This window comes from Podarcis liolepis (assembly GCF_965112155.1).
Source record: "Podarcis liolepis genome assembly, chromosome: 1".
NCBI classification, from domain to species: Eukaryota; Metazoa; Chordata; class Lepidosauria; order Squamata; family Lacertidae; genus Podarcis; species Podarcis liolepis.
Genome location: NC_139554.1, coordinates 41,247,126 through 41,274,834, shown reverse-complemented (window position 1 = coordinate 41,274,834; position 27,709 = coordinate 41,247,126). Strand labels below are relative to the sequence as shown.

Genomic DNA, 27,709 nt, shown 5'->3' with positions numbered 1-27,709 from the left:
ATAAATCATGACATGTAGCCATGCATGATGAATCTGTCGTTGGACTGTAGAATGTAAATATCTGAATCCTCCCTCTGGGATGGGAGAAGAACTCTTCAATCATATTCAAAGGCAGCATATAAATAATAATAATAATTTATACCCCACCCATCTAGCTGGGTTTCCCCAGCCACTCCAGCATGTAAGAGGTGGCTAAGCCATAACATTCTCTCCGGCCTTCTAGATTTTTTCTTTTTACAGGGAGTTTTTTAAAAATAGAGGGAATCATTCAAATTCTTGATTGGTTTGCCTCATCTGCAGTCTGAATGGTAAAATACACTCGGAGATGCATCCCATGAGGTTGTTAATTATGTATAACATTCCTCAAACTTGGCCGTTGTGCACTTCTACATTATTCACAGCAACTCTGTTTTTAATGATGTATTTGAAGACAGTACTAATGTTTTCAGTTGTTCCATATACTAATTGTATTCCAGCATTATGGGGAACCTTTGGCCCTCCAGACGTTGCTTAATTAACAGTTTCCATTGGCTTAGCCAACAGGGCTAATGACAAGGAGGGTGGAAGTTGCAGTTCAGCATCGTCTGGTGGGCCAGAGGTTCCCCACCCCAGCAGGAGAGTAATTCATTTTAAAAGAAATTATGTTGCCAGTAACTCACCTGTTTGCCGTTGTGGGTTACAGAAGACAGAATGGTACGCAAAGTCTTAAAACCCATAGCAATATCGAGAAGGTGGGCAGCAAAGAAGAAGTTGTTGTAATGACCAAGAATTGACATGGTTGTGTACCAAGCTAAGTACAAGAAGGACTAAAGAAAATGTTAAATGTCAGCAACTGCTGCTACTCTCATTTTTCAAGTATTGTGCTTTATTACTATTATTAAAATTATTTATAAAATGCTTTTCTACCATGGCAGTCAGTTCTATACAAGAGCAACACACAAAGATACAACACAGGGGCTAAAAGCTTGTCTGAAGAAGAATCCTAATTCTCCCTGGGTAAATTAAGCTCCTGGTGGCTCCCAGTTCTAGGAGGCCTGGGTGCTACATCCATAATTTGATTTTTAGTATCCTAATTAGGTTGGGTCAAGAGATGCAGTAGCAGAACACATTCTACCAGTGGCACTTTTTGTATGAACTGCTGAGAAAAAGCAAACATGGTTCAAGAGATTGTGTACAACACCTTGCACACGCAGAAGCACAACTCTGAATTTTAGTTCAGTTTTCTCATGTAGGGATATAAGAAATCAGAAAATGTCATTTTGCATGCTGAAGGACGTGGCTCTAACCCAATCTGGATCCAACTCAATACTTTAAATATCTTTATTACGTTCCTTCTGCAAACCCACCATTATTAATCAGTTGGATTATATTGGATGCCTCATCACTGTCTCTAATTCAAATGGCAAGGAAGGACACATGAGTGCAAGGTTTGTTCCCCATCTATTCCTTCCCTGTGTAAACCAACAATGAGAATAATGAAGCAGAAGAATTTTTCCACATTCATACAGTATACTTACATTATCAGTGAAAACTACACCAAGCTTCCAGATATGGTATTTGGCATCAATAGAACTTAACCTAATAGATAAATAATATTAAATTAATCAGTGGTATAATCATTATTTTATCAACATACACATTTCTCTCACACTGATTGTTTTAGGGGGGTTTTCAGCAGCAATATGCGCTGAAATATTCTAGGGAATTTATGGAATTGTATTGGGGATAAAAAAATTTACAGCTCCAAACATGATCCAACTTTATCACCTACTTTTAAGTATTTAAAATAGGGTGCAACACTACTGATCTACTGCAGTGTCATGAAACAGTGAGGCTGTTGTTCTGAGCTAGCCCATAACACTGAAAGGTAAGTCAGCATTTATATACAGAAAACGAGTGAGTGTAGCTAAATATGATGTTGGTTCATCAGCACACAATTTCCTCAAGCAGACATGACTCACCTGTGCAACATCCCAACAGCATTTTAACTACTACAGGGCCATTTAAAATAAGGGAGTCTGCACCCCCTTTATGGCACTATAGTTTTAAATGACAGAATTGCTATTGGCAGGCTGTCTTGCTAAAAAACTGGATGGAGTGTCGCCACAAGCCATTCTGCACTACCACAATTTCATGTCATACACCCATCCACATCTGATTAGGGTGTCAAGATTTCTTTAGCTGATGAAAAATCTCTTGATTTTGTTGTTGTAGCCTTTTAAAATAGGCAATTAAACAGTTCCAACAATGTTCGTCACACTGATTTGCTTTATCTAGCTCAATCACCAGCCTGGCCAAACATTATAAATAAATAAAGTAGCTTTTGAAAAGGACCTCTGAATTTGCTTTGCCTCTAATCTACTATGGCTTTAATTTAAAGATCCCACCGTACCACAAAACAAGGGATGCCTCCTCTAGTTCAGTATGTTCCACTGGGCTGAAATCCAGAGCATTTTTGTCCAGACCCAGGAGTTCTGCAATGCGTTCTGCTCCATATAAATCACCATACTTGTTGATTACCTTTGAGGGAAAAGATACGAGGTATCATCAGCTTTAATTCAATCAGTATTTGTCGGGAGTTTTAACAACTTAGGTTGATACTCTTAAAACAATGACAGCTGGCAGGAGGAGTGGAGGCATTTAAAAAATAGATGCATAAAAAGTAATCAGAAAGCATTTTTATTATGTAAATTAATTAAATGCGAGTTATTTTCTAGGGTTATACATGCCTGACAAAGCAATACTTGCAAATAACAGCTGAAAATATCACTAATATATCATCATAGATGGCTATTCCTAATGTGACTTAAGGGACATTCCCTCCATATCACTGAGGGGAGCAGATTGCCATGTTGCGGATGACTGTTGCAGTGCCTGGAGACAGTCAGGTCATATATCTACAACAAGGACGGTGGGGGGGGGCACTGCTGGGAGGAGCACAGAGAGAAGAAATGCCACAGTATACCTGGAGCACAAGCTCACTTCATGGTTGCTAATATTCTGTAATAAAACTGTGGCCTTTTATTCCCAATTTATGCTTATTCCTTACACATAATGCAACAATGAACATGCTTAATTTGACATATCTGGTTATTTTTAATAGCATGACTCTTGACATATATTTAAAGAACATACCTTTCGTTTTACAAACTTGTCCCAATAATTGTTAGGAAAATATCTGCATAGATACATAAATAAGAATTTCAAATTAGTTAACAAAAGACACAAAAAGGACTTTAATTACATTTGTATTTTATTGCTATAGGTTGCGTTAGGAAGATAGCAATACTTGCTGATCTACTAGTAGAATTTTGCCTCATAGTGATCCCCCCCCACGGTGATTGCCTATCATTTGCAAATTTCTGTTCGGTAAGTGATACTGGTGTTTACGAATCCATAATTACAGATTTTACAGATTTTCTCCAGCTCCTGCCAGGTGTGAAAGAAAATGATGTAGCTCCTTTCTGCAGCGAACATATTAACCTTTTAAAGCATTATTTTCTTTACATTTGTCTAGATTTTATTTTTATCACAGGTTCATTTCCAAGTACAAAATAGATGTCTGAAAGAAAATACAACTAAAAATACCATTTTAGTTAAGTTTTTCCTAAACATGATACTAGCAACTGTATTTATCAGTCACCACCTCCAACAATGTGAGGGATGCGGGTGACGCTGTGGGTTAAACCACAGAGCCTAGGGCTTGCCAATCAGAAAGTTGGCGGTTCAAATCCCTGTGACAGGGTGAGCTCCCATTGCTCGGTCCCTGCTCCTGCCAACCTAGCAGTTCGAAAGCACATCAAAGTGCAAGTAGATAAATAGGTACCACTCCGGGCAGGAAGGTAAACAGCGTTTCTGTGCGCTGCTCTGGTTTGCCCGAAGCGGCTTAGTCATGCTGGCCACATGACCCGGAAGCTGTACGCCGGCTCCCTCAGCCAGTAAAGCGAGATGAGCGGCTTAACCCCAGAGTCGTACGTGACTGGACCTAATGGTCAGGGGGTACCTTTACCTCCAACAACAACAACAAGAAAGGTTTAGGTTTTGTTGGTATGAGATTGGTCAGTGATGCATCTGGTAGCACTTATGGAAGTAGAAAGATACAGCAGCAATGATGGCAGAAGCAGAATCAATGGAAGCAGAAAAGCTGACAGCACTGAGAATGCCAGGATTCCTCTCTTACTAACACTGTTTGTTATAACATCTGTAGAACTTTGGCAATTTGGCAATATGTTGATTGTGTAGGAAGTGCACATGATGTGGTTTCTTCTCACAGCAGCATCGCTGGAGTCAGTAGCATTGATAGTGTGAGAGTGTCTGGAGGCAGTTGGAGGATGGTGGCAGTCAACAGATTGAGGTTGAATCCCGACAAGACAAAAGTTCTGTTTTGGGGGGATGGGGTGGGCAGGTGTGGGAGATTCCTTGGTCTGGAATGGGGGTAACTTTGCCCTAAAGGACCAGGTGTAAAGTCTTGGAGTCATTTTGGACTCACAGCTGTCCATGGAGGCACAGGTCAATTCAGTGTCCAGGGCAGCTGTCTATCAGCTCCACCTGGTGTGATGGTTGAGACCCTCCTGCTTTCCTGTGCAGTGTCTTGCCAGAGTGGGACATGCTCTGGTTATCTCCTGCTTGGACTACTGCAATGCGCTCTACATGGTGCTACCTTTGAAGGTGACTTGGAAACAACTAATCCAGAATGTGGCCGCTAGACTGATGACCAAGAGCAACTGCAGGGACCACATCACGCCGGCCCTAAAAGATTTACAGTATGCTTCCGAGCACAATTCAAAGTGTTGGTGCTGACCTTTAAAGCCCTAAACAGCCTCGACCCTGTATACCTGAAGAAGCATCTCCACCCCCATCGTTTAGCCCGGACACTGAGGTCCAGCGCTGAGGGCCTTCTGGTGGTTCCCTCACTGTGAGAAGCAAAGCTACAGGGAACCAGGCAGAGGGCCTTTTCAGTAGTGGCGCCCACCATGTGGAACACCCTCGCGTCAAGGAAATAATCAACTGCACAACTTTCTGAAGACATCTGAAAGCAGCCCTTATCGGGAAGTTTTCTGTGTCTGACATTTGCTGTGTTTGTATTATGTTGAATGCCATCTAGAGCGGCTGAGGCAACGATGGTGATGATGATATGGGAAGTAATGTCACCCTTCTTTCCTATGTAGCCTCCCCATTGCATATATTATCAGAGTAGCATGGGAAGCAGGCATGGTGAAAAGTAACCACAGTGCCGAAGTAAAACAGGAATGTGACCTAACTGCAAAAACTACAAGCAGCTTGTGTTGGCCTTCTTTAGCTGAACTTCTTTAGCTGATCAAGAAGCAGGAGCAAGGTTGTACTCCATGTTACTTACGGCGTATTTATGACGAGGCGATCCCACTGTCCTTTAATGTCATCTTCGGAGGGTTGTTCGGTAATATACAGACCATCAAATTCCAGCTTCCTTGCAATGTCCTTCTCCCGTTTGAATACAACCAGAGGAACCTATTGCAAAAATAATTATTTCGAAGCTCCCAAGAAAGCTGAATGTTTAGAAATGTCTTGAAAATAGTTTGGAATATTGCATTTTACAGTGTTCCTGAACTGTACAATTGGAAACTATCTTCTTTTTTTTACTGATTATGGGAATTGTGAAGAGTGTGTGTGTGTGTGTGTGTGTGTGTGTATGCCTTGTTGTAGGATCCAGAGAACAATCAGTAAATGCAGCTGAGCTCTATCAAATGTATAGATCATACACGGGGCCCAAAGGAGCTAAGAACACAAAAATACTTAATAAAATAACAATAATAAGGTATCATTGAAGTATGTAAATTAAAACAAAAAAGCATTCAGTAGCATCAATAAGAGAATGGCAATTGGAAATGAGCAATGGAAAAACCGTAATATGAAGAGGCTTATATTACTGGATAATTTAGGGTGAAATTACTAACCTTTAAACAATAGTATCCAATAACACATACAAAAGAGATGATTGTATGGATAACAGCTAGAGCCCTAAGTGTTGGTGCCATGTAGCCTGTACTCTCTTGTAAAACAAAGAAGACTACTCCATCTTCATCTTCCTCCTCCTCTAAAGAATGCCACAGATCTGAATCTTCTTCCATTTCTTCAAATGGCTCTTCTGTCACCTGAAATCAATACGCAAACAAGGAGTGCAGGTATACACAATATATATAGATATATATTTTAAAAGGACACATGGTAGAAATTTTCTAGCATTTTTTCCATATTTTTTATTAAAGTTGTTGTCTAATATTTTGAATTATAGTGACATTATCACGTTGCAGTTTGCTTGGCCACAGCTCCTGCACAATATTTCTCAGGCCCACTGAAATGTGATTTTTCCATGCACATTTCTTCAACCACCCAAGGGAAATGTTGTGTAGCCGCAGCTGAATCAGGAAAACATGTTTAGGGCAGAGGTACAATATAAGCAATGACGTTTTACTCAGAGTAAATCCATTAAAATTAATCAACATGATTAAGTTAGGGCCATTAATTTCAGTGGGTATACTCTGAGTAATGCTTAGTTGAACAACACCTCATGTATTGAGGGGGTGGAGAAAGAGAATTTAAGTTCCTCACCATCATAATTTATTATTTGTACCCCGCCCAGCCACTCTGGGCGGCTTCCAACAGATTAAACACAGAATAAAACATCTCTGTATGTTAAACACTGCCATATACAGTGGTACCCCGCAAGACGAACGCCTCGGAAGACGAAAAACTCGCTAGACGAAGGAGTTTTTCGTTTTCTTAGCTGCTTCGCAAGACGCATTTCCCTATGGGCTTGCTTCGCAAAACGAAGCTTGCCCCGCAAGCTCCGGGGATAGCGGGGAAGCGCAGCGCGTCTTCCCCGCTGTCCCCGGACCTCTTTTGAAGCAAGGGGCGGCGGGGAGAAGGTCGCTTCTCCCCGTTGCCAGCCCCGCAATCTCTGGGGACAGAGATCTCTCTCCCCGGACCCCTTTTGAACCAAGGGGCGGCAACGGGGAGAAGCGATTCTCCCCGCTGCCCCTTCCCTTGCTTTAAAACAGGTCCGGGGACAGAGGGGAAGGCGCGTGCGGGGCGGGCAACGGGGAGAAGCAATCTTCTCCCCGCCGCCCCTTGCTTTAAACAGGTCCGGGGACAGAGGGGAAGGCGCGCGATGGTCTCCATAGGAACGCATTGATTGATTTTCAATGCATTCCTATGGGAAACCGTGCTTCGCAAGACGAAAAACTCGCAAGAAGAAAAAACTTGCGGAACGAATTAATTTCGTCTTGCGAGGCACCACTGTATTATGCTGATGCTGGTGTAGTGTTGTGCAGTGGTTAAGAAACTGATCTATGACTCTCAAGTCCCCAATTCAAATTCATCTCTTCCATGAAATCAAATAATAATAATTTCACCCTTAATTGGATTAATACATTTTATACTGGCAGCATTTATTTGATGATTAGTTGAGTCTGCTTACTTTAATAGTAGTCTAAATTTTCACCACAGCATAGCAAATGTCACTGTGGAAAATGAAGGCATCTTGCCAGAACTGATACAATTAAATTACCTTGTAGAAAAGCAGGATAAAGTTGATGGCGAATGCAACAAAAAGTGCAAGAAATCTTAAATTGTAGAAATTTCGGGCCAAAAAGTGCTGAAAATGCAAAGAATGTTATTAGTTCATAAAACAAGAATCAGAACTGAAAAGGAAGAAAACAAATTAATAAAGGAGATCCAAAAAAATGCTTTACATCATCATTATATATCAATTATGTTCCTTTTCATACTTTCTTTTCCAAGTGTTGTCTCTTTATTAAAAACCTTCATAATGCACCAACATATCTTACTTATCCTCCCAAGTTGTGAAAAATATAATTAATATAATATAATATAATATAATATAATATAATATAATATAATATAATATAATATAATATAATATAATATAATGCTATTTTCTAATATAATCATTGGCCAAAAGTAAGAAAGAAGGTCAACATACCAGCATTTTTGTCTGATAAACTTCCAATACTTTAAAAAAGTTGGCCATAACTGCATCAGGTTTCTCAACTTTTTGCCCCCGCCTTCGTTTCCGTTTTCTAGGTTCTTCTAGTTCCATATGTTCAGAATACATATCATCCTTTATTTTATCTTGTTTCTCACCATCCTCCATGCTACAGAATATGAGAACAATTATTAACGAACAGGCACGTTTTCTGCACTGCTCACAAATAAGAACCTGACAATTAATTCTGGTCCAACTGGCAAATGAGTTTCAATGTAAGATGACACACACTGGGGCAAAATATCCTAAATGCACTTTAACATATAGTGAACAAGCCACCACTTCCCAAAATATATAACAGATACAGTACATGTTATGGAGACAATGGATAGAGAAATGCTTTTCTCCATCACTCCTAGAACTCAGGGGTCATCCACTGAAATTCTTTCACGGGAGATTCAGGACAGACAAGGAAAAAAACACTATTTCACACCATGTATTTTTAGTTTAAGGAATTTGCTACAACTGTATTAGTACTTAGATGGCTTTCAAAGGTCAATAATTGGTAATGGTTGCCATTTTATTCTCTGTACAACAGAGAATAATCATCAAATATTTGCTTGTTTGGCGGTTCTAGCAGGGGAGCGCAGCTATCGTATACCCTTGACCGAAGAACAGCCAAATGGGTTGATGGCATCACCTAGTGGTCAAAAGCCAGGCAGGAACCTTTTGGGAGGTAGAACTCTGAGCATGCATCCAGTGTGCAGGCATACCAAGCCTGACAGACAGGAGTGCAAGGACAGAAGCAGTGGAGGAGCATATGCCCACGCTGCCCAGGACGGGCGCGCTCCCGAGGGGGGCGTGTCCTCCCAGGTGCAGGATAGCCGCTCGGGTGCCCGGAGCAGCGTGCACCCCCTGCAGCCAGGGGCAGAGTGAGCCGCCCATGGCGGACATTTGGTGCACCGCCCGCCTGCAACTCCCAAGCCTCCCCCAAGCTGTCAAAACAAAGGGGAAGGGGGAAATGCCACCGGAAAAGCCGTGCAGCTCCCCCCTTACCCCAATGGCTGGGGTAGGCTTGGGAGTCGTGGGTGATGCACCGAATGTCACCCCCCTCAGTGAGGGCACCCGGGGCGATCCGCCCCCTTCCTACGCCCCTGGATATAAGTAAGAACCAAGCTACCTCCCAATGTCAATGGGACTCTATTAATAACAAGAATCCTACAGCCAAACCAACTATGGAAAACTACACTTCAGGTAGATACAATTATACTTTTTCCCATTTGCAGTGAAAGGCTGGCAAAGTAGGGTGTACAGCAGCCGAACTCTCTGGGGAGGGAGTGCAGCTGCCCACTGCCACATCCCATGATGCACAGGCATCCAGGTGAAGGTACTGGGCGCTGCCCAGGCAGCTGTCCTGCAGATTTCCTATAGAGGAGCACAAGATGAAAATGCAGCATTGGCTGCTGCAGCTCTTACGGAATAAGTCATGATGTGCTCAGGGAAAGGGAACTGCTGCACCTTGACCAAATGCAGGAGCAGAACTGCATGCTGGGAGTTTGACCTCCCAAATGCTGCCTGCTTTTGATCACTAGGTGGAGTCATCAATCAACTCCGCTGACCTTTCACTGGAAATGGGAAAACAATCATTCCCAGGATCGTAAGCGCTAAAAATAACTTACTCAGCCTTCTCAGATTCTGTTCTTGTTTCCGATTCATCATCCTTTGCAATTTCAGGTGTCTGAAAAATGTTGAAAGTACTTTGAATTTGGATATGATAGAGAATTAAGTATGCCCAATTTCAAAAGCTTAAAATAATGCTGTGAACTCAAAAAGTTTATAGTAAACTAGGATAAGGTAAAGATAAAAAGGTAAAGGACCCCTGGATGGTTAAGTCTAGTCAAAGGCGACTATGGGGTGCAGCACTCATCTCTGCTTTCAGGCCAAGGGAGCTGTCGTTTGTCCACTGACAGCTTTCCGGGTCATGTGGCCAGCAGGACTAAGCAGCTTCTGGCGCAACAGAACACTGGGACGGAAGCCAGAGTGCAAGGAAACACTGTTTACCTTCTCCTTTGTAGCAGTACCTATTTATCTACTCACACTGCTACACTTTCAAACTGCTAGGTTGGCAGGTAATCTAGGATACACTGTGGGCAACAGGAGGACCCTAAACTTCTGTCTAGAAAGCACCAGGGGCTTGAAGAACTTTGAGTCTCTGTGGTTTAGCTTTCTGCAGAGAATAAAGTCTTCTCATAAGCAACCAGTTAGGAAGCATATTGAATAAAATAAGATATAATCCACTTATTGTTTACCTGGGCTTTTTTCTTCTTGCGAACTGCACTTTCCAAAGAAGGAGGGGTATCTGATCCAATGATATCAGCGATATCCCCTAGGCCAACAGCATGACCATGTTTTGATCCGCTCTCTTTCTTCGTATGAATGCCAAAAATATCTGACAAGATGTCAGTTTCTCCCTTCTCATTTTTAACAAACTGCACAATTTCAGCTGTAATGCCATGTTCTGTAACTTCAACTTTTTCTGCTTCAAGGACATCATCGTGAATTCCAAACTGCGTTGGGTCAGGCATGTCTCCTAAAATTTTAGTAACTCTAATGTTTTTGGCTCCTTCTATTAGGCCACCCCCAAACACAGTACTCCAAAGAATCTGAAAAATACTGCAAAGTATAGTGAGAAACATTTGGAAGAATCCTACAAATAGCATCCAGAGAAAGGAAAAGGATACTTTAACCAATTCTTTTACAGTCATCTTTCTCACTTTTCTGTACTGTTTTCTTAAGTTTTTCAGTCTTATCATTTTAAAAACAGTGGCAGCATTTTTCTTTATTGCAACGCATGCCATAGCGAAAGCTGAAGCTGATTCCAGGGACTGCTCTCCTTTCTCATCTTCTCCAATTTCCCTCACATAGCAAGGCTCATCTTCCTCCTCCTCAGGTCTGTCAACTGTATCCGATTCAGATATCTGAGATGCCAACTGCATTTCAAAAATCGTGTCCTCGCAGAAGTTCACGAAAAGCTCCATCTTCTCTTGTTCCCCACCTTCATTTACAACATCGAAAATAAACTGCCTTTTTGATTCTTTCACTTGAGGCTTTTCCCACTGCGTCCTACTGGATTCACTGATCTCAAAATAAACCCGCTCTATCTTCTTGGCACCACCCATTATCTCAATGCGCCCAAGGTAAGGTTCAAAATAGTTAAGGACACATTCTGCTGGATCTAATAGAGTCTGAAGCCTCGAATCATTTGGCATGTGTTCTGATAGGTTTGTTAAGAGGACGGCCACATTAAATCCAATATCTTTGGCTGGCTCGTGAAATCTTTCAACAAAATCGGCATAGTTAAACATGTCGTTTTCATCTGTTTCCGCACAGGACAGCAGGAACTCAATCTCTGATTGCGTATATTGCTTTTGACCTTCCATGGCTTTCTGGAATTCCTTCTTGGAAATTATGCCTTTACTTTCTGGATCATACTCTTTGAAAGCTTCTGAGCTCGTTAGATCCTTCAACTTGAGAAACATGTCAAAGAACTTCAATATCATTTCTACATTGCTAGATGATTCAACAAGAGTGTCCACCATCTGTTTCCCGATAGTGCCATTTACAACATTACCTACATTGTGAGTTAAAAAATCGTTACTTAGTTTTTATAAAAACATACATTGAAAATATATTTCTTATACATCCTTAGAAATGTGGAGAAAGTGTTTTCATGCTTATTATAAGTTTGTTTTAAATGTACCCATGGTTGAGAACTACAGTTCAGTATTATTGCACAACTAAATTTATGCCCATCTCTTATTTAGAATTATCTGCAGTGGTGGTCTATGGCTTTAGACAATAAAATTTCATTCATCCATCCAAATTACCAAGTAGAATTATTGTGACGGTCTGAATATAAATTAAGGATAAACTCTACATATTAAAAATGATGTTGATGTTTGAATTGCATAGCAATAACTTTTTAAAAAAGATTCAACCTTCAAGTAGTGACAAGAGCATCACCACCATATCCTTCAGAAGATCTAGTAGCTCCTTCAGCAACTCAATCTGACTCGAATCCTAGAGTACAAATAGAATAAACAATAAAATAAATCTAAAGACAATATTCACAATCTAGTAAATGGAAGCCTTATGTGAGTCTGGCTCTGTGCTCAACAGTGGTCAATAGGTTTAAGAGGATATTCAAAACATTGGAAGCTGACTAGTCTGGTATGGACTAGCAATTCTGCAGTGTCTCAGACAAAGATCTGTCCCATCACCTGTTACCTACTCCTTTTCACTCTAGATTCCAGGGACTGAACTTGGAACCATCAGCATGCAAAGCTACTTTGGGAGCCAAGAGGAAGAGCAGAAATGAATTTATAAACAAACATATGTTCTATCACTATGATACGGTACCACTTGAAGGACACCTAGAATGAACACAAATATCACAATGATTCACAGTGTGGGATCTGAGAGATCCCACCAGTGAATTTCTGCAAATGGAACTTTCCTCTCATAGAAGGAGAGCTATTCCTCCCCCCCCCCATATCCTCTGAAAGTCTGTTTCAGAAGGCTGGAGGTTGCAGGCAGGAGGAGAAATCATGCCCCCCCCCCTGTTTCTTGAGCAGTCATCTCTGCTTGACCGCCTAAAAAGCCACCTAAAAGAAAATCATCACTTCTCCAAGGTTATGAACAGCATATTCCCTCAGATCATGTTGCTGCCACAAATATAAATATGCAAGGGAATATGGACATTTACAGATGGGTGATATCATGCATATTTTATGTAAATTATATTAAGTTCTGGAGGAGTGACTCCAAAGAAAGTGTGCAAATGCCTGCAACCTTAGAATGTAGACTTAGAATGTATACTTGATCCATTGATGCATGTATATATACCATTTTGCATTTTGTGAGGGTGCAGAATTCCATAACTGAGCAGCAGTCCAACACCCACAAATTCAGTGATATGTACAGCAGAAAGCAATGATCCCATAGAGCTGCTACTTCCAAAGAGTGCCATTGTGATTGTGGATCAAAGTCCTCCCAAATAAATTGTAATTTGTTCTAATCAACACACATTTGAATGAGAAAAAATATATAATTATCCATGTAATTATACTTTATTTGTTATTATAATCTGATGTATTTGTCAGCCACCCCCATCCCCATATCTAAGAACAAACTACAATATATGGCATGTAGATGAAATGGGTAGAATTAATAAAGGACACAAGGCAGGCAGCATGGAATAAGCTAAAGGGGGATAGCTTGACGACAGTGCCTGGTCCTGTAAGTATAGAGCATGTTGTGGCTTGCAGACATGTATCAATGTGAAATTTTATACAGATTTATAAAAACCTTAGTATCTGCATGAGATAAGTGGGGCCTACATCAAAATGCTATGAGAATTAATGAGTTTAATGTCTCATATTCTAGCTCTCTTGCTTCCCTTCCTCTACTAGTCATTTCTCTTCCTCTCTCCCTGCTAAGTCTCCCATTTAAGAACTCTTTTGGGGGGATTGGTGCCCAATCCAGCGTATGGAGGAGGGGGAATGGCAGGGAAGGTCAAGGAAGGAGTATGTGGCCCTGGTACTCATTCCCAGTTTCGCAAGCCATGTTGCTTAAGCTTCAGATGGATGTCTTAAATTGGCCAGTAGAAATTAAGCTTAACACTGGTGCAACACAATAAACAGGAGCAGCTCTCCAAGTAGGGCAGAGCCTTAGCATTAGCTGCCCAGCATTACCATAATAGGAAGGGCAAGGGAGTGGCAAGGCTGTGGGGCTGTGCTACACTGGAGTGTACTCTGGTGCGTCTGCACAGTCCCAAGTTTGCCACCACATTAACCCTCCACTCCATGGTAAATGGCACCAGTGGCGCTGCCTGGAGGCTATTGCTATGTCTTCACCCCGCTAGGCAAGCCACTCCTGACAACGTAACTCCAATAAAGCTTTAGGAATCGAATGCCTATAATGTGACTTTGAATAACAACATCAATCAACTATGTTACAAGTTAATGTCCTTAAATTACACAGCTCATGCCTTGATTGATTGAGATATAGATATAGATATAGATATAGATATAGATATAGATATAGATATAGATATAGATATAGATATAGATATAGATATAGATATAGATATAGATATAGATAGAGATATATAGATAGAGATATATAGAGATAGAGATATATAGATATAGATATAGATATAGATATAGATATAGATATAGATATAGATATAGATATAGATATAGATATAGATATAGATATAGATATAGATATAGATATATTCTGCAAAGATGTCCCATTCTTTATCAAATTAATTTTGTGAGCCGCTTTTAGGTTTTATTACAATCAAGCGGTATATAAAAATCTTGTGAAATAAATAAATAAGCAAACACAATTTACCTGTGAAAGTTTCATTTGCATATTAGCAAAAACATGAAGGAAGCCAACAACTGCATCCCACAGTCTACTGTGAGCCAAGCTCTGCTGGTTTCCAATGCAAGGACCCTAAAATTAAGGGGAAATGCTTTAAATTTCTATTTCAAGCAGCTGGTCTGATAAACAAAAAGTTGATAAAAGATATGCACAGTCACAAAAATTATTTTGTACACAATTTAATGTATTTGAAAACTAAAAAAAGATATATTACATTTTTATTTGAGCAATTTTTTATTTGTTTGAGGCAGATGAAGAAGCAGAATGGATGTTGGACAAAATGAAAGGGGGTGGAAGTGTGGGAGGCCGTGAATATAAAGAGCACCATCAGCAGATCAGGAGACACAACAGAAGTCATGCAGAGAGGAAATATGTTAGCGGAGTGTGAAGCAGCAGGGAAACTATCTGCAAACCTTTCTGAATGTGAGCCCTATATATATAAGAAGGTGTGGGCTGATCACTCTAGGGGTGACGGTTTGCACTACAAAATCATTGCTAACAACTGGGCCACAAGAATGGATTCTTGCTACACTTCTGATCTAAGCTGCTGGTCAGAAGGAGCAGTATTCCTGCAAGGGGACCCAGCAGGTGACTGAAGACATATAATGTCTATGTTTTCTTTCCTTTTCATCATAGGTATTGTGGAAGAGACACGGTTAGAATCAAGCACTGTGAATCATTTGTCTGCAGATATCCCCCCTATTGTATATAGAGAGCCTCTTCTACAGCTGGTGACCATGAAATTCTACTGAGCACAGCCTGGGCAGACCTGTTGCTTTTATAATCCATGCAGTTCTTTCACATACACACCCATGTACACAACACGAAACATAGAGAAACAACGTGCTACTTACCTGGATATATTCAGTAAGTGAATTAAAAATCTGTTTGGTCACAGCCAATGCTTTAGAGAAATTACGTTGTCCAGATTCATCAATGATATCTTTTCCAGAGTAGTACCAGTAGAAGTCACTGATTGATTCCTAAGAATAAACAATAGGTGGGTTTTCCCCCTATGTTTTGTGAGGGCCTAATCAAACTGCATCAAATATAAAAATATATATCTATGGAAAATGCTATTAGTCAAAGGGTCAATGCTCAGATTTTATAATCAAGCACAAATGAATAATAAACATACACAGAACAGCAACAGTATAGACAGCAAATAAATAAGTATATTTATATTTTTAGTCATCAAACACTTGGGAGAACAGGATAGTTTTAGGGCATGACTGAAGGGTATCTGCTCTTTTCAGCAGTGGCTTAACCAAGCAGTGATCCAACCCCTTCAACAAGGGTGAAAGAAATGGGCCATAGTTTATCTATAGTTACAAGAGATTAACTTAATCCCCTACTTCAATCCCCTCCTCGTTGGACTAATATGTTACAAAGTTTCTATAATACCTATGAATCAACACAGCTACCTTTGCATTTGATATCAGGACATAAAATCATAACAAGCCAATTGCTCATCTAGCCCAGCATTCTATTTCCACAGTGGCCAACTGTCAGGACTGGTCGTTGTCCTCTTCAACAACCCAACAAATGCTTCTTGTTCTTTTATAACTTTTTATTGCATAGTAACAAAACAATCTTATAAACGGTTCTTAACTATTATTCCTCAGAGTCACTTATTTCAGATACCTTCTGAGCTCTGCTTCTCATGACCAGCCACTCTCAAAATGTTGAATGTGCCCTTCCTTTCGCTTTCCTGTTTCCCCCCCCCCTAACCTCCTCACTAGAGTAGTCTAAAGAAGAAGTGTGCATGCACACGAAAGCTCATACCAAGAACTAACTTAGTTGGTCTTTAAGGTGCTACTGGAAGGAATTTTTTTATTTCTCCTCACTAGAGCTAGCTTATATCTCCCCTCCTCCGAATTTGAGCTAGAACTTAACCCTTGCCTTTCCTGGGAACATCATGTCCCTCCCTGTTCCTGTCCCCCCCCCCCTTGGGGAATGCTTTCTCCCTCTGAGAAACTGGAAACTTCTAACTCTTCCCTGACACCAACCATATGCCTCTGCAAAACCTGCAAGAACAAGGGCACCCTGTCTATGAGACATTCAAACCACCCTAACCTGCAAGTCCATAGTTTCTTATCAACTTTCGAAAAAGTTCGTATAGCTAATCTCAGACTAAAATCATATACCAACTTCCCTTGGAACAATGCCCACTAAATTCAATGTGGCTTTCTTCTGAGTAGATATGTGTAGGTTTGCATTTGCAGGGAACTGCCCACTTCAGAGGTAATCAACATTGCCAAAGGGTTAGCTTTTCTTTCTCTTCTGAGAGTTGCTCAAAGAAGACAGTAACCGCTGAGAATCTGTTCAGCAGTTCTAATCAATTCCATATCAGATGGAAGCTTGGTTAGTAAAGTTGTGGCCTTATTTCTCCCTCACACCCACTGCAAACACCACTGAGGAATAAAAAACCTTTAAATTCACTTTTCTCAGTCACTATGCCTCTAGACTGGGCAGGGTGAGTATGGCATGGGACCAGTGGCAGTCCAGGTGTTGTTGCACTCCAACTAAAGAAAAAGGTAAAGGACCCCTGGATGAAATAAAAAAAATCCTTCCAGTAGCACCTTAAAGACCAACTAAGTTAGTTCTTGGTATGAGCTTTCGTGTGCATGCACACTTCTTCAGATACACTGAAACAGAAGTTGCCAGATCCTTCTATATAGAGAGAAGGTGGGGAGGGGTATTACTCAGAAGGGTGGTGGGAATGGGAGATTGGCAGATAGCTGAGATGAGCCTGTTGACGACTCTTAACGACTGCAATAGGTTTCAGTGTATCTGAAGAAGTGTGCATGCACACGAAAGCTCATACCAAGAACTAACTTAGTTGGTCTTTAAGGTGCTACTGGAAGGATTTTTTTAATTTTGACTATGGCAGACCAACACGGCTACCTATCTGTAACTGGACCCCTGGATGGTTAAGTCCAGTCAAAGGCGACTATGGTCAAAGGCAATGCTCATCTCGTTTTTCAGGCCAAGGGAGCCAGCATTTGTCCACAGACAGCTTTCTGGGTCTTGTGACCAGCATGACTAAACCGCTTCTGGTGCAATGGAACACCATGATAGAAGCCAGAGCACATGGAAACACCGTTTACCTTCCCGCCACAGCAGTACCTATTTATCTACTTGTACTAGTGTGCTTTCAAACTGCTAGGTTGGCAGAAGCTGGGACAGAGCAATGGGAGCTCATTCCAACTAAATCACATGGACACAATACTATATGATAACCACAAAGAGCTGCTGAAGGTGCATGGCTGTAACAACAATATATTGGTGATAAAAAGAAGTTTACAATAAAGTAGACAAAATGTCATTACTTCTTCAATATAGATATCAATTTCACCTTAACATCCACAATGATAAGCATCATTAGAATCTTGTTCATTCTCAAGCCCCTAGGAAAACTTTGCGCTCTACAATAATCCCTAAGAGAGTTTGCATGTAACCTCTTTTGAATTTTTGTTTTGAATACAGTAATAATTATATTTGTGTTGGATGGTTCCATGCGAACTGGCCCAGTGTCATGGGAGCTCTTCAGGAAAAGAGGAGAACAGAACCAGAAACAGTAGTGAAACCCCAAAGTCTATCTCAATATGGAGACTTTCTAAAGTAGGAAGTGAAATTGAATTAAAATAACTCTCCAACTTACCTGAAGACGCAAAAGATAATCAACTGTGCTAATAATAATATTAACTGTGGTGGTATTGCCCATCTGAGTGCGCAGGTAGTTCTGAAAATCTGAAAATTAAAATAAAAGGGGGTGAGTAAATGCAAGCTATGGAAATATTATTACAGTATTTCTGTATTTGTGTTCCTATGGAACAGCAGTGGGCAACGTGGTTCCCTCCAGATGTGCTTGGGTTCAACTCCTTTCAGCATCAACCAGAATGGCTAAGGGTTGGGGATTATGGGAGCTGGAGTCCACATTGCCCCTGATATAGAAAATGAAAAATCTGAATTGCTCAGCAACTGTAGCTGATGGATACAACCACAGAAACATTCTTAATAGTAAGGCAGTATTCTTTCTTAAGCAAGAACTATCAGAAATAGCATTTGCATTTCCTCCTACACAGATTATTTTGCCACTTAAAATATGCATAATTTATAAAATGGCAATTTGATTTCCAGTTAGAAACAACTATTATATGTTAAAAATATTTTTTGAGAATTCTGAGGTACCATTTTATCTGAGAAACTGATTAATTAATTCCCTCTGCTAAAGGACCGAAAATCAGTTTAAAAGAAAAATGTATTGTATTGTTAGTCCTTTCAATGAAGGATTTCAATGAAACAATAAATTTCTCAGAACACTTACCATTGTTATGACCTTCACACAGCAGTTGTAAAAATCTAAACAGATCTTTAGTAAACTCATCATTCTGTAGTACTTTCTCACCTTGAAAATATACAGTACAATGAATTATGCAGTCATCAGTCATTTCCAAAACATGCAGAACAGATAGTCTTCCAACAGCATCCTTCAAACTAAGTGATTTCAATAAAAAGCAAATACTGTAAGCTGATTTACAGTAATTGTAAAAAAGAAATGTACTGGAGAGAATGATAAAAAATAAACTATGAAACAGAAAAAAGCAAAGCCAAATATTTAGCACTCCAAAGCATTCATGATCAAAACTACAGGACTAAAGATCTAATAGGAAATGGTTAGTCATTATCAAACCATGCCTTAAATATGAAAGACACTTCTTTAATTAAGCATCAACTTGATTCTCCAAGCTCAACACGCAACCGGCTGCAGACCATGAAACTAAACCTAAAGGGTGTCTGGAAAGATGCAATTAAAGAAGATTTCTTTCTCTGTTTGCAACACACAATAGCATCAAAAGCTGTAAACCCAAACATACCACGCTCACGTACGATGACTGTGGATCAAAGAAAAATAATAATAATATAGGATAAGCAAGTTATAAGTTACACAATATCTTTCGTTTAACTGTTTCTCTAGAAAAAATATAAAAAAAACCATAATAGTATAATGCTATATTATTTTAACAAGGCTATCAACAGAAGAAACTTTCAAAAGACCCAACCAATTTGGTATTAAAAGGGGGGAAATGAAGTGTAATCCTTATGTGAATTAGAAGTATGAGTATACTTACGTGTTCCTTCTTCAGTAACCATTCCAAGGCCTTCTGCTTTATTTTGTCTCTCAAAGGCATTCAAGTCAAGAACACTTTTTAAGAAAAAGACAATTCAGAAAGGATTGCTGTATCTATTAGCAACAGAAACCCTGAACTGCTGGCATACAACAAGCAAAACATACAAACAGTAAAAAATGAGTTATAAAGGTTTTAAAAGGGGGAAGGTGACGGTTGAAATTTTAGCACTACCGAAGGTGGTGGATGACCTCACTGATCTGTAAGAGGTCCAAGTTCCCTCCATAACACATGCCTGCTTGAAAATATTCCATCTATGGATATCGGGGCAAGCGACTGCGTGGATATGTTGAGATGAAAAGGAACGGAATATACCTTAAGAATAATGTTTCCTCTTCACTCTTTCAAATCACGTTGAAGTTGGCTTCTTTTCCATTATAATTACCACCATTTGGTGAAGACATAATATTCTTAGGAAACCCACACACTTTTAAATATCAAATTAACAGAAGAATCTGAATCTCTGGCTATGGAGCAGCAGGGAAGACCTGCTGGATCTGGTTGTGCCTGCTTATGCTGGCCAAGGCAGGAGGAGGCTGGGTGTTGTTGTTTAAAGAAAATACTGTGCCAGCTCCAGGCTGGGGTAGCTGAGGGGCTCCCTGGGACTTTGGATCCACTGGATCTAAAACTTCAGACATCCTGACCCTATTGCCAGTAGTAGCTTCCTCCCCAACGGTGCAGCAGGAACCTTCGCAACTGCAGAGCTACCCGCAAGCAAGGCTGTTGAAGCATCTGCCATATCTTAACCCCCATGCAAAGATGAGGGGATTAGGATAGTGTACAATTACTGTGTTGACAGAGAAATTCTTTGTATTCTTCTCATAGGTTAGAATCATTGAGTTCAATAGGGCTTATTCCTAGATATGTTTGTTCAGCAGTGCAGTCTAAGGCCCATTTATTTGGAATTAGGCCACACTGGGTAAATGTTAGTGAACACAATTTTGAGGGGGCGGGGGGCGGGATAAGCAAATATTTATTTCAGTAACAACCTACAACGCCCAGACTTGATATAGCATCTCTACCATGAAGACAAGAAACATATACCCCCAACTCTTTCTGTTATTACCACGTCTCTGTTGTCAACTAAATTTTCAACTGCGTGTCTCAAGTGTCAGAATCAAACACTTGATAAACTCCCTTGAGGGTTTCCAAGTGTTTGAGAGTAATACTCAAAGGTGCAATGGCTAGCAAGCCCTCCTGGCTCCAAAGGAAAAAGCCTTACACTGGAGAAGGGAAATGTAATAGCAGATAGTCAAGGACTCCAGCAAAGACAGGAGAAGTGTCTCACCTCTGGTAGGAAATGTTTTATATTATACCCATAAGAATAAAGACTATTGCGTTAGCTCAGCTGTCATGTGACTGTGGCTGTGGGGCCACTTCTTTCACCCCAATTTTTGTTTGTTTAATGGTGTTGCTGTTTATCGTTATGTAATACCAAAGATTTAAACAGGAGGGGAGAAAGAACCAATCCTCTGACGGAAACCTAAGCTGCTCTTTAAATTCACCTCAGATGAGAAAGCTCTCTGGTGATTTGGTATGAGAAGTCAGAGGGGCGAAAAGTGCATGTACCAAATATTCTCACTGCTTTTTAAATAACACGTATAACTTAACGGATGCAGTTTCTGAGAAAAATGCAAGTTCATGCACACATTCCTTGATCACGATAAGTATCGATATATTACCTAGGAGTGATAGGTAGGTAAAGCAAGGGTGTTATGGTACAACAGCATCTAGGACAATTTGTAGTGTACACTGGACATAACTTTCTTCTTGTTTAGTCAGAATCTCCTTTCTTGGAATTTGAATCCACTGGTATGGGACCTGGCCTCTGGAGCAGCAGAAAACAAGCTTGCTCCATCTTCCATGTGAGAGCCCTTCAGATATTTGTAGATGGCTATCATACACATCCCATGGGGTCATGAAGAGTCGGACACGACTAAACAACTAAACAACAACAATCATACACATCACCTCTCAGTCTTATCTTCTCCAGGCTAAACATACCCAACTTCCTCAACCATTCTTCATAAGACTTGGTTCTCAGACCCTTGATCATTCTGGTGGCCCTCCTCTGCACACATTCCAGGTTGTCAATATGCTTCTTAAACTTCTTAAACACAGGACCAACCAATGCAGAGTAGAGCAGTACTATTACTTCCCTTGATCGGGACACTATACTTGGTTGACGCAGCCTATAGTCGCATTTGCTTTTTTTGCTGCTCCATCGCACGGCCCAGCCTTTTTGCATTATGCCTCATCTACAGTTACAGTAGTGCCACAAGATCATCCATGTGGCCAATGATTATGCCCACTGTGTGTACTGCTGTCCACAAAGATACACAGTATGAGAAACATATTGATGCAATGAGCAAATATTACTAAATCCATTTTGAAATGTATGTGTTGAAGTATGAAACAATTTCTAGTCTATTTACTTGCAAGTGATATTAAAGCAAATTAAGAGATATATTCAACTAACATTATGAATATTTGGGATGGGGCAATTTGCTGTCTAAACTATGTCAAGAATATCCTTGAGTTCTAATACATAAACAGCACCTTAGCTGTCATTGGATGTCATGAGAAATGTCTTTTTTTTGTAAAGAAAACAATCCGTACTTAGCCTCAACCTCCCCATTCTCTCTTCCTCCTTTGACATAGCTGCAAGATCAAAAGCTTCCACTTCCGTTTTTGATTAGTCACAGTTTAGTATTATTTCTAAACCCTAAACTGTGGTTAACCTAAACTATGGTTTAATGAAAAAAGTTAGCTCCATGTTTCATTTCCATTGCAATAAATCATGGTTTCTCATGGCAATGAACAGCTGTCAGTGTTTCTAGTTCGTCTCTAATATTTTTCTATACACAATACTACCCAGTTATCCACAAATATAAGTTCATGTGGAAAAATCATGTCTGAAGCAGTAAATTTATGAATATAGCCATAATTGATTCTAGTCATCACAATGGGGAGATATCACAATTGAAGGAATTGTTGCTGGCCAATAGCTATCTCTCATACTAGCATTTAAATCCCACATCACATAACACTTGGAAGATATTACATGGAGAGAGGGAAATGTCCAGCTTGTACAAACAAATAGGCATGCTGATATAGTTAGAAGTAGATCGTTATATTTCATGACTTTACCTGCAAGATTGCATTAAGCCAGAAAGACTCTGAAAAAATCCAGCATCTTTTTTCTCCTTCAAATAGTCCAACATTTTCTGGAAAAGGTTGAACAAAAGAAAAAGAGATTTGGTTTTTCCTTATTTGCGTAAAGAATTTGCCAATTTACTTGACATAAGCAAAAAGAAAGAGAATTTTCTGTAAAAAAAAAAAAGTCATTCTCCAAACATAACTGAATTCTCCTCAGTAGTAATTCAACTTCTAGAAGAATGGAGAAAATTTAAAAGATATCTTAAGGACTACTATAAACTTGATGAATGTTAGAATGTCGAGATTTTCAGGAAAAAAAGGGATACAGTGACATAAGATCAGATTATAGAAAAGATTAAGATGACAGAGGTTGGAAAGGAATATCTAGAAGTTGCTAAAAAAAAACTTTGGACATTGGGATGCAGAAAGGGGGGGTATGGGGGAGTCCCGGAAAAGAGGTTTATGAAAAATGTTATGAAACTACACGTGTGTGTATGTCTTTTTAAGTGTTTGTTTTGTCTTTAAAAAATTTTGTAAAACAAATAAAAATTTTATAAAAAAAAAGAAACTGAAGATAAAAAAAAGTAGTAATTCAACTTCTCAATGCTTTTAACAGTAAAACAGCAGCAAAATCAAAGTAACATGCATACAGATCTATCACATCCAAATATGGCCCACCTGTTGAACAACTGAGTTTCCTCCATTTAGAACAGCAATACCAAGTTTCAAAGTTTCAACTACCATGTGTCCCATTTCACCTGTCAATCAAGAACAGAATAATTTTATGGTAAAGTAATTACTATCCAAAAACATTTCTAAGCAGCAGCACCTTACTCCACATCCTGAGATGCTTTTCAAAGTTTTGAATGTTTAAAAGCATTGCTATATGTGGAACTGTTGTACCTCAGTGCACACACACGTCCTTTGATTCCAGCTAAAGTAAAGCTGAAGCGAATGTCACTAACAATCGCCAAAGATCATATATATTCATAGCAATGAATCTAAGCACTGGTCTTTATTTAGTCAAAGAGGCACCATCCATCCACAAGGGGGATGTGTCAAGGTGCAGGAGTCCAATTTGTTATTCAGAAGAATCCTCAGGAGGGAGCCATTCCAAAGAGCCCAATGAGGACTGGGCATGTCTAGCTGCCACAGAAAGCTGACTGTTGGAGAGCAGGGAAGGAAAATCAATGGGTGGGGAATAGAACAGAGAATCCTGAAATAGAGTAAAGTAAAAGCCAGCCAGATAGAAACAGGAGCGCTCCACAGTACAACATATTCTTGCAGCTCCCACATGGATGGCGTGGTCATTTATTATTGTACATGTTTTGTCTTTTTTAACATTAGTATGTTTAATGTGCAACTATCATCTCCTCTGTGGCCTTCAGATAGAATGGAACATATTTCCAAAGAAACAAATGAATAACATTTTACGGAATGCTACCTTTACTGGCACTAATCATCTGTAATATCATCTCTGCTGCTCCTCGTTCATGGAGTCGAGATTGCTGATAAAGAGTTTTTTGCTTTTCCATTTCTTTTTCCTAAGAGAGAAGATACAGACAGAAGTATTTGTGTTTCCTTGACATAATGGTATCTGCCATTAGTAGCCAAAAGGTAAGTAAGAGTAAAAAATATTAAACTGACTGTTTTACAGATTCACCCACAACCCCATTAAACCATAATTAATAGGACTAGATCAGCTGTGAATTGGATCATCAGACAAATAATAACCCTAGTGCAGCAACATCTGGTATTTATTTTTATAATAGTTTTCCATAACACTTTTGTATAATGAGACTTCGCTTGCAACTGGAGTAATAATGTGCATGAAATAAAAGCTATGGAAGGAACAATTTGAATTTAAAAAGAAAGATAAGAAGCTTTTCCAGGTGTATGGAACAAAAGGTAGAAAAAAATGAAGTGTAGGAGAGAAGGTAAGAGGAAAAATCATAAAAAATGAGGGCAGGATCAATCTCAAACATTGTTTGCAGTAACTGAAAATATTATCATAATCATAATGACATTCATAAATATGTATGCAGTTCTCAGGGAGAGTTTAAGTAAACTTTCTAACTTCTGGTAAGTTTGAATAACACATTACTCTAGCTCATTAGGCAAAAGGTTTATACTTTAAGAAAAGTTAACTCACCTCAAATGTCTTCTCTTTTTCTTCTTCATCATCATCACTTTCTCCACTCTGACAGCTCTTTTCTCATTAGAAGGAAATAGGTTCAGATTGAATTAAACTGTGCTATTTTACATTTATTTGGTTTTGGTGTTTTGAATGAGCAGATAAAGTCAAAGAGTGGTTTAATATATCCAAGCAGAGTCTTAAACCTTTATCCAAAAATTGTTTATGACTTTCACATACAGAGGACTCAGACAATGAATACAGTTATAGACATGCATTAAGAAGAAACAAATAGTTGAATTTCTTAGAAGGCAGACACATATGGGAACTATTTCCTCCTACCCAGCACCCACAAGAGGAATGAAACAACGTGCTCATCCTAAATCTTCAAACCTTGTCAGAAATTATATAGATTTTCCCCAACTCACCCACCTACATCCTAGCCAATGATTGTAAAGTACCCAGACAAGAAAAGTATATGGCGGACAGATATGTTTTCGTGGTGTGGACAGCAAAAAAGAGAGTGGAAGTATCAGAAAGGGCTAAAACTTTTACACCTGCTTTCCCCCATCTCTTTCCTATTTTCTCACATGTTGTACTTGCAGTTATACACAGTGATTTATCCCCAATCTTTCCAGCCAAACAAAACAAATATTCCAGAGGTACTGGTCCTAAAAGGCTTCTCCACCACCCTGTGCTAGTCAACTCAGTATTATCAACTGGCCTCAGGTACTCCACTTTTCAATTTATGAACTGGCTTCCAGTAATTATATTTTGTTTTCATACCACATTAGGCTAAGATCCCTAGCAGCTCAGAGTAAGTGTCCCAACCGTGTACAAAGCCAGCTATCTTCCAACCAACCCTCATTTAGGGTTCTGTTCCAGTTGGTTTCTCTCTCAGTGTTCTCTGATCCCCATGGCAACAGCCATTCACAGAATTCATTCTACCTGGGAATGCTCAATTGTGTCTCCTATCATAATGCTATCAAGCCTGATATATATCAGTATTTCCTCTGAATGGTCATTCTCTATCTTTAGCAACTTTCCAAACCTGAGGTTATTTTCAAGCCCTAAATCAGTATTCTAAACCTGACGATGTCTTTCAATCTGATTAACAGTTTTTAAGCTGGTCTGCCAATAAATATTATTCCCATAAAACACAGCAAAGTCCCTCTTCCCTCCTCCTCCTCCTCCTCCTCCTCCTCACAAGCTTCAAGCATTCATTCATTGGCCAAGCAAAGGAACAAGGTCTGGGTGGATCAGGCCACTGGCCCATATAGTTTGGCAGCCTGTTCTCCCAGTGACTAACCAGGAACCTGTGAAAAGCACAAAGACAGGACCTGAATGCAAGAGCACTCTGTCAGCTGCAAGGCTAATTTCTGTCAGTGGAGATGGAACATAGCCATCATGACCAGTAGCCTTTAACAGCTTTATCCTCGATGAATTTGTCTAATCCTTTAAAGACATCCAAGTTGGTGACCAAGACTGCCTCCTAGAAGAGTGAGTTTCATATATGTGCTGCGTAAAAAAGTACTTTCTTTTATCTGTCCCAAATATCCCAAAATGAGCTTCATTCCTCCCCCCCCCCCCACAAGTCCCCGTGTTACAAGACATGGATTAAAATGTTTCTCTTCACACTTTCTCCATGTCCTGAATCTTTTTATTAACTTCTCTTGTTAATATTCTTCCTTCTGGAAGAAGGTACAGGGTTATAAAGACTAGGGCTAGCCGTCTGAGAAACAGTTTCTATCCAAATGTAATTTTGGTTTTAAATGAAGTGTAAGGTAGTCTCTATGTGAGCATATTGTATTCAATTACGGGGTATCAGAGTTTTTAGAGGTTAACCAGGCTGGGATAGTTCGGATAGCAGGCTTGTTGGTTTTTGAATGTCTGATGTAGATTATTCAATTTCGTTGTTCTGTATGGGGCAATGACAATAAAGATTATCGTATCGTAAGTCCCAAAGGCTGCAATCTTTCTTCACAAGGGAGTCGCTCCAATCCCTTGATCATTTTGCTTGCCCTTTTCTGAACCTTTTCCAATTCTGCGATATCTTTCTGAGGTGAAGCAATGAGAACTGTATAAAGTTCTCCAAATGTGGGCATTGCAAATGAGGCATACCCTCATTTTGACCTGTGGTGCTTTGGCCTTTCTGACTGCTATCCTGTGCCCCTGCACTCCTAATGCCTAATTCTACATCTCCCCTGTTTAAATATTCTTTAATTTTATCTCCTACATCCCAGAAGATTTGTTCCAAATCAGATCCTCCTCGGCCACTGTTGACTTTCCTCTCTCAACCAGTTTAAAAGCTGCTTTGGCATCTTTCAATTTTAAACATCAATAGTCTGTTTCCATCCTGGTTTAAGTGGAGGTTGTCCTCTCCCCCCCTTTTTTTCCTTTTTACAAATTTGGCTTGTCCAGAATGTTCCCCAGTGCCTGAAAAATTCCAAACCCCTAATCCCAAGACCATCTCAACCATGCTTTGTGACTAAAATGCTGCACCCGTCTAGCTGACCCCATATGTTGGACTGGTAAGATTTCAGAGTTACCTTGGACGTCCTGGCTTTCAGCATCCTACTCAGCAACTAAATTTTGCTTCCAGGACCTCATAACTACACTTCCCTATGTAACTGGTGCCAACCATCCACCACAGCCACTGACTTCTCCCCAAGCACTATCTAATAGGCTACCTAGGCAACGGGCAACAACAACAACCTTTTCAACTATTTATGGTCTTAATAATCAAATCACTTGCTACCAGGATCCGTCCAGCCCTCAGAGAAGTATCCT

General features: G+C 39.9%; 1 protein-coding gene across 1 annotated transcript in view; it reads right to left on the bottom strand.

The window, feature by feature from the left end:
- Nucleotides 1–27,709, bottom strand: part of RYR3 (ryanodine receptor 3) — a 279,454-nt gene that overhangs the window by 13,333 nt on the left and 238,412 nt on the right. The window contains exons 80-100 of the mRNA XM_083504663.1: nucleotides 24,938–24,994; nucleotides 24,230–24,329; nucleotides 23,464–23,543; nucleotides 22,777–22,853; nucleotides 19,570–19,643; nucleotides 19,315–19,332; nucleotides 18,765–18,845; nucleotides 18,099–18,187; nucleotides 15,289–15,417; nucleotides 14,402–14,506; nucleotides 11,983–12,064; nucleotides 10,294–11,615; nucleotides 9,664–9,722; nucleotides 7,982–8,153; nucleotides 7,547–7,633; nucleotides 5,934–6,131; nucleotides 5,357–5,487; nucleotides 3,136–3,178; nucleotides 2,393–2,520; nucleotides 1,518–1,578; nucleotides 660–806 (exon numbers count right to left, since the gene is read on the bottom strand). Coding sequence (XP_083360789.1) covers nucleotides 660–806; nucleotides 1,518–1,578; nucleotides 2,393–2,520; nucleotides 3,136–3,178; nucleotides 5,357–5,487; nucleotides 5,934–6,131; nucleotides 7,547–7,633; nucleotides 7,982–8,153; nucleotides 9,664–9,722; nucleotides 10,294–11,615; nucleotides 11,983–12,064; nucleotides 14,402–14,506; nucleotides 15,289–15,417; nucleotides 18,099–18,187; nucleotides 18,765–18,845; nucleotides 19,315–19,332; nucleotides 19,570–19,643; nucleotides 22,777–22,853; nucleotides 23,464–23,543; nucleotides 24,230–24,329; nucleotides 24,938–24,994 — 3,240 coding nt within the window. The remainder of the gene's footprint in view (nucleotides 1–659; nucleotides 807–1,517; nucleotides 1,579–2,392; nucleotides 2,521–3,135; nucleotides 3,179–5,356; nucleotides 5,488–5,933; nucleotides 6,132–7,546; nucleotides 7,634–7,981; nucleotides 8,154–9,663; nucleotides 9,723–10,293; nucleotides 11,616–11,982; nucleotides 12,065–14,401; nucleotides 14,507–15,288; nucleotides 15,418–18,098; nucleotides 18,188–18,764; nucleotides 18,846–19,314; nucleotides 19,333–19,569; nucleotides 19,644–22,776; nucleotides 22,854–23,463; nucleotides 23,544–24,229; nucleotides 24,330–24,937; nucleotides 24,995–27,709) is intronic.